The sequence below is a fragment of the Hylaeus volcanicus genome, chromosome 2, assembly GCF_026283585.1.
Source record: "Hylaeus volcanicus isolate JK05 chromosome 2, UHH_iyHylVolc1.0_haploid, whole genome shotgun sequence".
Lineage (NCBI taxonomy): Eukaryota > Metazoa > Arthropoda > Insecta > Hymenoptera > Colletidae > Hylaeus > Hylaeus volcanicus.
This window is the reverse complement of record NC_071977.1, coordinates 5831295-5842285: the sequence shown is the minus strand read 5'-3', so window position 1 is coordinate 5842285 and position 10991 is coordinate 5831295. Positions and strand designations below refer to the sequence as shown.

Here is a 10991-nt window from a genome sequence, read left to right as displayed (position 1 = left end):
TTTTTTTTTTAACGTCGACAGCAATGCAAAAATGTTTTATTTCTATGGAGTTTTAAGATCTAGATCTTGGTCCTTTTGATACATTTCACTGAAGTTTCTTATTTTCGGGGGTCGCATACTGTGTACGCATGTACAGAGGTGGTACCGACAATGAGAGTCGGTATCGTATCTTCCAAGCGACTACGCTCGCCTCGGTACATTCGTTTCGTTTATATATATATATTTTTTTTTCCAGTATTATCTAGTCGTGCGTGCGAGTCTAATTAATATCGTTCCGTAGGAACGCGCGTGAATTGCTCTTTTATTCTTGGTATCTATCGAGTGGAACAGTTACATTTCTTTTTTTATTTCACGATATATCTCATTTTACAATTCGAACTCTATCGTTTACGGATAGTGGTCTCTGAGTCGTGATTTTTCGTTATTTGCAATTCTCGTCCAGATCAAAATTTCGTCCATCTCCGTTGCCAAACCGCGACGAAAGCAAGAGGAAACCGCGACGAGCTTCTTCGCCTTAACGAACGCGAGTTTAACGTACCGAGTAATCGTTTTCCTCGTTAGTCGGGGCACCGTGCCCCCTCCCGCCCGCCCTCCCCTCCCCCTCTCTCTTTTTCTATTCCTCGAGCAAGATTTTTGGAATAATTAACGCTTTCGAGGCCGCTCATACGCCAGAGGCCGAGGCGCGGCGTTTAATTGCACGGTAACAGCGCTTCCCACGCAGCCCCAAGGTGTGTTAACCTTCCATTGCTCGCTCGAACGTTGAAGAGATGGGTAAAATTAGTATAATGGATTACGAATAAAAGCAACGTGTTGTTTCCTGGTTATTCGATGGAAAGGTTAGATATTCTACGTCTCGGCCAAAAATTAAGTACTAGGACAAGCGTTAAATTATCGAATGTTCGACAGTCTCGTGGCAGAGTTTTAGCTTCGTAGAAATTTTCACGAATCGTAGTCTAGCAGCCGACGCGTTATAGGATGACGATTCCGTCCTCGTCGATATTTTCAAGCGACGGATAGGAACAACGGAAATCTCCATTCAAGAATACGTAAAATTTCTTCGACCCCTATGGTTGGTCTCTGTAATATTTAGGAGCTGTTTAGAAAATATTCGTTACCTTTATTATTCTTCACTGAACGATTATAATCACGGATTACATTTTGCCCGGAGCTGCTCGATGGATACTCGAGCTTGGAAACGCTTGGCACGGTTGAAACGGTGTTTCTTCCCATCGAATATTAAATTATTCGAATAGTCCCAGCCCCCGATTCGTAAGGGCTCGAAAGACATCGTTTTCAGAACTCTTGAGCGTGCCTGATCGGCGTGATCGTGGCAAAGAAGTATACAAAATCTTTAAAAAAAAGTGGTACGCGAATGTACGTCGAGAACCATGGAAAACGAAACGTTGGAAACCTTTGAAATTAATTTGAAATTAAACGATTGCCAAAATATCAACGAGGGGGGCCCACCGTGCGTACGTGACGATCCCATCGATGTTTCGCGCCAGGGACGGGCATAATTCGATTAGAACAAAGAAACAAAAGCAACGTGTACCTATTTATTCGCAACATTAGTTCGATCATTGTGAAATGTTCCATACTATGAATCAAAGCCCATTTTATTTGGCGAGTAACGAATGAAAAACTGTTCACTTTTCATTCGTTACTCGACTATCTTTTTATCTAGATGATCTAGAATTTTGCCCGTCCCTGTTTCGCGCCCACCTGTGTCGCGTGTATGTGTCATATGCGTGTCGGTGTATTTTTATGTGAATATGTGTGTGTGTGTGTGCGCGCGCGCGCGTGTCTCGCCAAGCTAAAGGAACTAAGTTTTCAATTATTATTAACTCTATACGCTCTGTATATATATAAATACTATGTATACACACACAATCGTACACACGCATACGTATACATATATATATATATATTTATGCATTTCTGTTTAACGTACTGAAAATCAGCCAAAATCGTGTTTGGTCCGGACATATGAATTCGATCCTCCGATTTAATTTAGGATCGTCCGTCGCTCTTTGCAATATCAATCGACGCGTGGTTCTCTTTTTTCTTTCTTTTTTTTTTTTTTATCTTTGCATACTTTTGAGCCTCTGTATCGACGTTGTCGCGTCGTATTTAGGGGGAGTACTTTCAAGCATTGATACAATCGCGAATGTAAGGTTTCGCGAGCCGGGGGAAAGAAAGCGAGAGGAAAGAGAAAGAGAAAAGGAACGCGTGGTGTTCCAATCGGTCGCCTACGAAGGGAATTGGGCAATAATCGCTTTATGGTCCACGGCGTTGACTCGTGGTCGCTTTGTAAACAATTGCGATTACTTGTGATCGCTTTGTGATTGATTGCGATGGTTTACGATTGCTTCATGATCGCAAAACTGCGTGCCCACGATCGAAAGTTTGATTGCACAGGGTGGTTCAACATGGACGTACCTACGTTATTATGTATATGTTTCATGTACGCGAACGTACAGTGACTAAAAAAAAAAAAAAAAGAACGCACGCGCGCGCGCGAGAGAGAGAGAGTGAGAGTTCGTGAGTAAGAGTGAACGAGAGCAAGTGGTGTATAAAAAACGAGATAAAAAAACGTACCAATTCGGTGTATTAACCCCTCCCCCAACAATCCTTCCTCTCAACCCCTGATGGACGATCGATACAAATTCGCCTCAAGCTGAACGCGTTTCTACGTTTGATAATAATATATATACATATATCTGTATACGTATATTATTGTAATTGCGACGAGGGGAACTCGACGATAAAAAAAAAAAAAAATACAAGATGAAAAACGAGAACATAAATTCCAGACTCTTCACTTCCGGTTGATGCGAATTCGTTACGTCCATAGGAATGCGTTGACGCACATGTTGTTATCTAATTGTTAGTAGATTCAGGTTTATACCGGCAATTGTTAATAAAGTTAGTAAGCAAATATACATACTTTCTCGGATTTATTTATTCGGTTCGCGCGTTGCTCGCGTATCGAGGCCTCTGCAACCACTTGACTCTCGAGCCCACACGTATCCATGCTTACTCCACTAAAAAAATATATATATATATATAAATGGAATCGTTGATACGTTCACGATTACAGTAAACAGATTCTTACGGCATTATGGGATGACCCGCGCTAATACCTACTGACTTTACAAAATAATGCTCATCGCTATTCACTTTCTACAAACGATTCATACTAACATCCTCGCATCCTTACATCCGTAGAACATACTCTCAGCCATCTGTTCTCGAGAGCATTCGAGCCTGCTAGTCTATTTGCAACGAAATTTGTAAAAGGCGTGGACGACGGACCACACAGGGGTCGATGGAAAAATCCTTGGGCAACGCTGTACGTTCCAGGGACTTCCGGTCCAGGGCGCGAGGACGAAAATTCCACGTGCTGGGTGAGAATAAAAAGGAGAAAGCACGGCTCCGCCATCTGTTTCACTTGTTCGTGACCGATTCGTGACGGTTCGAGTTAATCAAGGCGGTGAAGAAGAAGAAGAAGAAGAAGAAGAAGACGTGGCTTCGTAGCGGTAGGGAGGGAGGGAGGGAGGGAGGGGACGAGCCGAAAATAAGAAGAGAGAAAAGTGGCAGGCTGGCTGGTCCAGTGTCGTCATGTGACCGGAAGTGGCCTCTTCCCCACCGTTCAGCTCCACCTTCGATGCCGAGACCTGTACACAATCCCCCCTCCCTCTTCCTCCGGCTTCATCCGGTTAGCTATGGCCATTCAATTCCCTCTGTTGCAACTTTTCGAGCGATTTACCCTATACAGGGTGTCCTCGCAGAAACGGGACATCCAGTCGTCTCTGGTTTTCGCTATACGGACCTTGAGGTTTGTATTATTTATTCACTGAAATTTGTGAAGAATAATTCGATCGTTTCTTTTTTATTGGTTATTCGGTTTAGTATACTGCGGATTTTATGCATTTACGATATGAATTAATATAAAACGTATATGGAAAATATGAACAGATGTGCACAATGAAACTGAAAATATTTTTATATTTATTTGTAGAATGTATTCGACATACGTTGTACATGTTTTTCGTAGGTTTTCTGTATTACTGCACGTCACGAATGCATGAAATCTTCACTCTTCGATGAGTGCACTGCAGATTCTACGCATTTATGGTACAAACACCGATATAGCAAATAGGTACTAAACATAGCCAACGTTCGAAAAGATTCATAGATCATAAATTTACGAATTGTAGCGATATCGGTGCTTTATTTTGCATACCCCTATAAATGCATAGCATCTTATCTTACAAATGCATAGTCTTATCAACATGTAAATTCCCGCTTCAGCCAATAATCTTTGTTTATTTCTCTCTTCTTTTCTACTCTTTCCAATACGTATTTTATATCCCAAGGTGCACATTATAACGAGTCGGGATACATATTGCACCTCTTATCAGATAATAGCTACGCGATATCAATTTAATCGATAGTTTAGAACTATCCAGTATTTTCTAGTCGTGACAAAAGATTCCCGGGATGCAAAGAGATTGCATTCGAGAGTGCAAAGGAATCCCTGCACGTGGACCACGGATCTCGTCCAGCCGCGAGTGGTAGTCCGTGCTCGTGGACCCCGTGGTCACTTTCCGCGACGAGTCCGCTATTAAAACCGTGTTCCACCTCGAAAGGATGTCTCGAATTGGTAGGACCTCGAGGCCATCGCTACCTCCGGTTACTTATCCCTCCCTCCTCGCTCGAACGAACGCATCAACGAGGGAAGATTGGCCTGGCTCGCTTTTGCCTCGGTTTTGCCTGCCTCGGCGACTCGTTCGGCCACGTTGGAAGGAGTCAACGCTACCGGGAGACGTCCTTTAATCCTTTCCTGCGCGAAACTAGTTTTCTCCCCGATACATTGTACGTGTGCACGCGCAACGCGGTAATTTCGCGGCACGAATTAACCATCAGGACGTCGCGTTGCCACGATACGTGGCACTTATCGTATCGCTCTCCCGGCGAAGGATACGCGCCGAGCGGACGGGAGCCGACCGTGAAAGGGTGGCGACCCGACGAAAAAAGTCTTCCTCTGACGGTGATCTTCGGTGGCATGCGTTACACTCGATACAGCGCCGATAATAACGTAATCGTTAATGGAAGAACAGTCGTAAAAGCGCGGAGATAAGGCTCCCGTGACACGATGACAACCCGCCGCGCAAGAGGAGGAACGGGAGGACAGCTTGTCATACGACAAGCACCACCGATAAACAGAGAAACCACAAGGGCCTCGATTGTGTTCAACGGAACTGGGACCGCGACAAATATGGCTCGAGATTCTGATTTGTTTAAACGATCCGACTCGAGGTCTCGAAATGCTTCGGGACAGGCTCGTTTAAAACGAACAGTAAATTGTTCCGTAATTTGCATTTATTCCATTATAGAGATTTCAATTTATCGTACCTATTTTCTGACTAAGTCTATAACTTCATGCATATTATTATACATGTTAACGATATACATAGCTCGCGTTTCATTCGACTTATCCCGAAAATTTTCGTGCCTGCAGCTTCTCAACGACGACGCGTAACGCGCTCTGCTCTAATAGGGACAGCCATTGTACTTACTAGAGATTCGCGAAGTGCATCGTCCCGGAAACGCAAAAATAGCAGCCAATAATGCGGTCGAGGGAAAGAATCGGGATTGATAGAGCGATGTTCGCGGAACGCCCGCGGTGTTCCAGGAATCGCGTGATATTTCTAGTGTCGTTCCGCGAACATCCTATTGATCGATCGTTCGTGCACTTCGCCGTAGGTGAAACGAGGATGGAGCCGATCGCGGGCTAATCGAAGATAAACTTTTCAGGAAAGACGGCGCCATGCGAGAATTTCGCGGAATTTTTGGACGTAACGGACTCGTACGGCTGGCTAGGCTTATCGAAGCTACGAAACGACCAACCAAGATGGGAAGAGGCCGCGAGATGTTGGAACGGAATGAAATTTCAACGGTTGCTTTCATTTTTAGGATCGAATAGTCGTGGAAAGCTGTTTGTACCGAGAGAAGTGAGAAACTTCTGTTACTCGGACAGTTTTGCACCAACGAACCTCTTTAACTATTTTTTTTTTGTTTCATTATTGGTCACCTCTGTAACTGATCAGATTTTTTGAGGGTTGCATGTAGGAAGCAAGGTCGCGAAGGAGAGAGGTCCACGGAGAGAGCCATCGACTGTACGAATGTGATTTACGAGCAGGCAGGGCAGATTAAGCCACGTTATACACAGATACGCCGCGCAGAAATTTATTAGCATGAAAGAGAGATTAGAATGACCGAGGTCACGGAACGCCGTCCCCGCGAGATTCGAGCCGAAGGGACGCCCAAGCGCGGCGTCGACGTCGCGGGGATTCGCGTGCCGTCGCCAACGCCCCTCAAAAACCAGCAATGTTGCTCAGAACGTACGAAAGTATCTCATTTTTAAAGCAAGTCTGTTCATATAAAATGGACCGAGAATTAACGTCGTGCTAGGTATAGTGTTAAAAGGCCTCGTAGAGGACACCGAAGGACCCCGAGACCATAAGGATTTGGGAAGCTTTAGATCCGAGGGTTCCTAGTGACCCAATTGATTTCTCCAAGGATGTCCCAGTGTACGCGAGCGACGAATCCGCGGGTACGTTGACATTGAGCCCGAGGATCGCGAAAACGGTGTCTCCGAGCGATCGTCCCAGGGATGGTCGACGCTGTAACGGACGTAGGGACCGTGGACGAGTCGGTAGAGGCTGGAGGAAGACGGGCGCGCGAAGAGGAACGATAATTTTCGATATAGCGCGATAAACGCGATAGCGGCGTGCGCTTAGCGACGTTAGCGTGATGTTTTCGCGACAGGGCGTGCGAGTGTTCTATATTAAACTCGAGTGAACGCGGGTAGGCCGATTGCGAAACGGACGCCTGATATTTTCGTTACATCGCACGAGTAACTGCTTCCGGCCGAGCGTTCCGTCTCGCTCACGCCATGCTTTCTGTATCTGCCGTCCTTCCACCACGCATCCTGCTTTTCCACTCGCTCTGCCCTCAGGCAGACTCTATTTTTCTCGCTTTGGCTCGCTTGGTCTCCCTTATTCGCTCTCCTCTCTCGATTCGCCGTCGACTCGATATCCCATTCTCTCTCTCTCTCTCTCTCTCTCTCTCTCTCTCTCTCTCTCTCTCTTTTCTTTCTTCACGTCTCCCTCGGTCTCTGACTGTCCTCGTCGTTCTTGCGCGCCGAGAGACCAGGCAGATGCCCGTGCTTCAGCCGGCCGGAAACACCTACGCATCATGGTAGCATGCGAGGTAGCGATGGACAGCGATGGGGACGAACCTCTCGCGATTAAAGTTAGAATGGGTAGAATTGTTCACCATTTGGATGCTTGGTGAGCATCGATAACAAGTCTTGCATCCGAGTCAACAGTTCCTAGAAGTAGTAGACATAGCGATCCTTGCGGAGGAAAGTGTCGCGACACTTACGGGAACTATTAGGTTGTCCCGAAAGTTTCTTTCGCTTTATTAATAAGTAATACATGCACAATATTTTATGTTTCGCGTTACATTACTGAATTGTGCACGATTCATTTTGCTCCATTGCCGTTACAACATGAATATCTATGAAATTAGATTGTCTATTTATATAAACACGACTACATAAAATAATTGAGTTGTAACTCGCGAAAGAAACTTCCGGGACAACCTAATGGAACAAACTGTACCTCTTCCTCCGCCAGTTGTGCAGGACATCGATTAATAACCCATTGTCTGCTAGGCAAATTTTAATCGTTTTTTTCCTCTTCCTTTCTAATATATTATACCTCGAAAGCTTTAACTTGTTCCTCGACCAGTATCTCCACTTGTACCTCGATTGCAAACAATCTAAACTTGCGGTGCAAGCTATCAGCCATCTCGTAGTTGGCAGTGAATGGGTTAAAAATCGTGTCTCCAAGCATCAACTTATTCCAAGAGCCAGGTGCCAACTTGAATCTCGAAACAAGAAGTCGCCAAGCACAATGTTTGCATAAAACTCCGACAAAATTCGGCGCTAGCTTCGCCAGGATGTTGCGTTTCCGGCTTCAAGATTAATCGAAAGTTATCGAACGAAAAGAAGCTACCTATCGATAGCCCTGTCCGAGCTCTCCTCTCCTGCCGTGTCGCGAAGCTGGTCGGTTTTTGCTCGAGTCTCTTTCACAGAGATACATGTACCGTGACACAATGTCGGACGATCAACGATCGATTCGCTTCGCTTCTCCTTTCCTTCTCTACTTTTTATCGCGATAGTTAAGCCAGAAATGGTTACCCGTCCGCATCCCCTTGCCGCGTTTGGGAATCGGGATGTTCTTCTCTCGAGGGCCGACTAGAATGCGTTACATTTTAATGCGACGGTCTCTTCCATAACATGGACACCCTCTGCTAAACGAAGATTAATCGGTGAATAATTGCTTCATTTTTGAACTATCCGCTTTCCAAACGTCTCGAATCGTGATATCTTAAATTTTTAATTTTTCGCGGGAAAGGAAACGATCGTCGCTTAGATTAATTTAATTTCGTTAGAAGAAATAAGTATTATATTCGACCCGTTTGAGGATATTGACGCATTTCATTTCCATCTTATTTCAGATACTGATTAAGTTTATCCCAGATAATATAATATGGCTACGTATTTCGTTTCGAAACGATGCATTTGCGTTGCATTAAAGCATTAGATTAAAAATTCTTTGCCCCCCCCCCCCCCCACCCGCCCCCTGGATGGCGAGGCGTCCAGCACGCCCCCTACTTTGGAAAACAGTAGCGTGTAGGGTTTGATTACAGAAGGCACGTATTTATTAACCGACTCTCAAGAATGAGACGTTACTGCTTATCGAAGTACGCTGGAAGAATGGAACGCGGGGGATTCGTGGAATGCGAGGTACGTGTAACAGGCGTGACCTTCCCAAGGTCAGACGGTGTGTAAAGGAACAATGCACACGGGACTCGATCCGTGTTAGTCGATCGTGATACTGTACGAATGGTTAGAGCAATTATGATCTTCGCAGAACAAAATATGTTGCATAGATCTCGATTAGCTATCGGTGTACATTGATCTCTATTTCTGAACACCCTCTCGCTGTACTATCAAAATTTACGCTTCAACTTCAAGCTTCATTTTCATACGTGACTCCTCTCTCTTTTAATTATCTCTCAGTCGATACATGTTCCATAGATTACGCTTCTTTTAAACATACAGTTATGTTTAAGTTTAAATCTCTTTTTCGAGTATTGGGTTGTCCGAAAAGTTCATGGCTGTCTTTAAGAAAAATTCAAAGGCATGTTTGAATTTTGATGTATATTTATTGAATTATATGTGTACCACTTTGTTCCACAACCTTTCCACCTGTTAAGGAATGTACAGATGTATTTGTTTTCAGCCATTCCGATATATTCAGACCTGTACCGTCTACTAAAAATCGGCATGGACTTTCCAAACAGTCCAAACATTGATTTTTCAATATCCCCCAAAAAGTTAAGGATCAAGTTGGATTCGATTGAGAAGTTGAATCTCCCTTTCTTTTAGTTTCTATAAAATACGATATTTCTCGTATCTATATTCTGCATTTACCGTTTTAATAAGGGGAACAAAGTTGTTGAACAAAATTTGCAAACATTGCGATCTATATTGCATAAACAAAAGATCAATAGAATTCCATCGTTTTCCCAAACATTTTCGAATCGCAAGAGTAGCGCTGATCGCAATGTAATATCAAACTAACACGGTGAGGTTATGATTTTGAAATTGAACTAACAGCGCACCCTAACGTCGAACCATGAAATTCAGTATACCTTCGTAAAAGCTAGGTTTCAAATATTTTGAATTTTTCTTTACTAGTGACCGAAGAAATTGTTACCGGCAATTTTTTTACGTAAAAATAGAGTATGTACTGTGAAAATGTCAGGTTTAACACATTGGACGAATCTACCGAAAGATATAAAGCCAGATTTCGTTTCGCACAGTGGAGATTATGATTATCCATTGTACATTTCTGAGAAGGAAGAATGGGTGAATTTCAAAAATTTGAAAGGTACATGGATGTGTACCTGATTTTAGTTCATATTTGTGAGACAAATTGTTTCAGGTTCTGTGTCGATACACGAACCGTTCTTAATAATGGAATTGAACAGACTTGTGCCTTTCTTTGAAGATAATTGTGTGAAATTTCATCCTCTCAATATGCCCAATATTAAATTAGGTAAAATTGAGATAGTAGGATTTGTTGTGACTGTTAAGGAGGATGCAAAATATTATCAATACCAGGGTAAATGTAACGAATGTAACCTACAATTTATATATAAAAATCTACAAAAATCTGAAAATAAGCATTTATGCTAAAAGGTTAATTTCAGTTGACGATGGTACAGGATCCATTACTGTTTATTTTGAGAGAAAGTTTTTCGATGCACAAAAGCTTGAAAGACGAACGATCGATGAAAAGTATCGTAAAATTGCGAGAAATATGAATATCGAATCATTGAATAATCCAGCATGCCCAAAAGTCTTTCCTAACCCGCGTCCACAGTTTAGTTATCCTCCTGATACAAGTATGCATGAAATGGCAGTAAGTAAGAGATTAATTTGATATGCAGCAATTGAGAAAAAAAATGTTGACCTTTTCAATTGTTACACAGATTGTTGAACATGACTGGTTCTTAGAAACCAAACATGGTTTATTGGGCAAGAAGGTGGAACGTAGCAAGTATGTGCACGCGGTAGGATATTGTGCACTTGATTTCATGTTTGGTCACAGACCAGAAAATGATTTTACATTTCTAGACATATCGACTGTTAAGTTATATTTTCTTGCAAACAAAGTAATATGCATAGATGAATGGGATTATAATGCAAAATTGTATTCGTGGTTGTTCACTGTTGTTCGAAAAAGGTACGATGAACATCCAGATAGACCAGAATTTCCCCTGGAGAAGAAAAATGTAAAGGTACCTATATAAACAAGGGTTTATGTAAAAAATTAATAAGATACAAA

General features: G+C 43.1%; 1 protein-coding gene across 3 annotated transcripts; it reads left to right on the top strand.

Moving 5' to 3' along the window:
• The first annotated feature begins 9709 nt into the window (after window positions 1–9709).
• LOC128884826 (uncharacterized) lies at window positions 9710–10976 on the top strand. Of its 3 annotated transcripts, none has more exons than XM_054138476.1 (4): window positions 9710–10031; window positions 10086–10265; window positions 10354–10548; window positions 10636–10774. In XM_054138476.1, exons 1-4 carry the CDS (start codon window positions 9899–9901, stop codon window positions 10641–10643), a joined length of 516 nt encoding a protein of 171 aa, XP_053994451.1. In that variant the 5' UTR covers window positions 9710–9898; the 3' UTR covers window positions 10644–10774. The 3 variants fall into 3 exon arrangements, with proteins under 3 accessions (XP_053994451.1, XP_053994448.1, XP_053994449.1); XM_054138473.1 differs by having other exon boundaries at window positions 9726–10031; window positions 10354–10565; window positions 10636–10976; XM_054138474.1 differs by having other exon boundaries at window positions 9873–10009; window positions 10354–10565; window positions 10636–10976.
• Window positions 10977–10991: the final 15 nt, after the last annotated feature.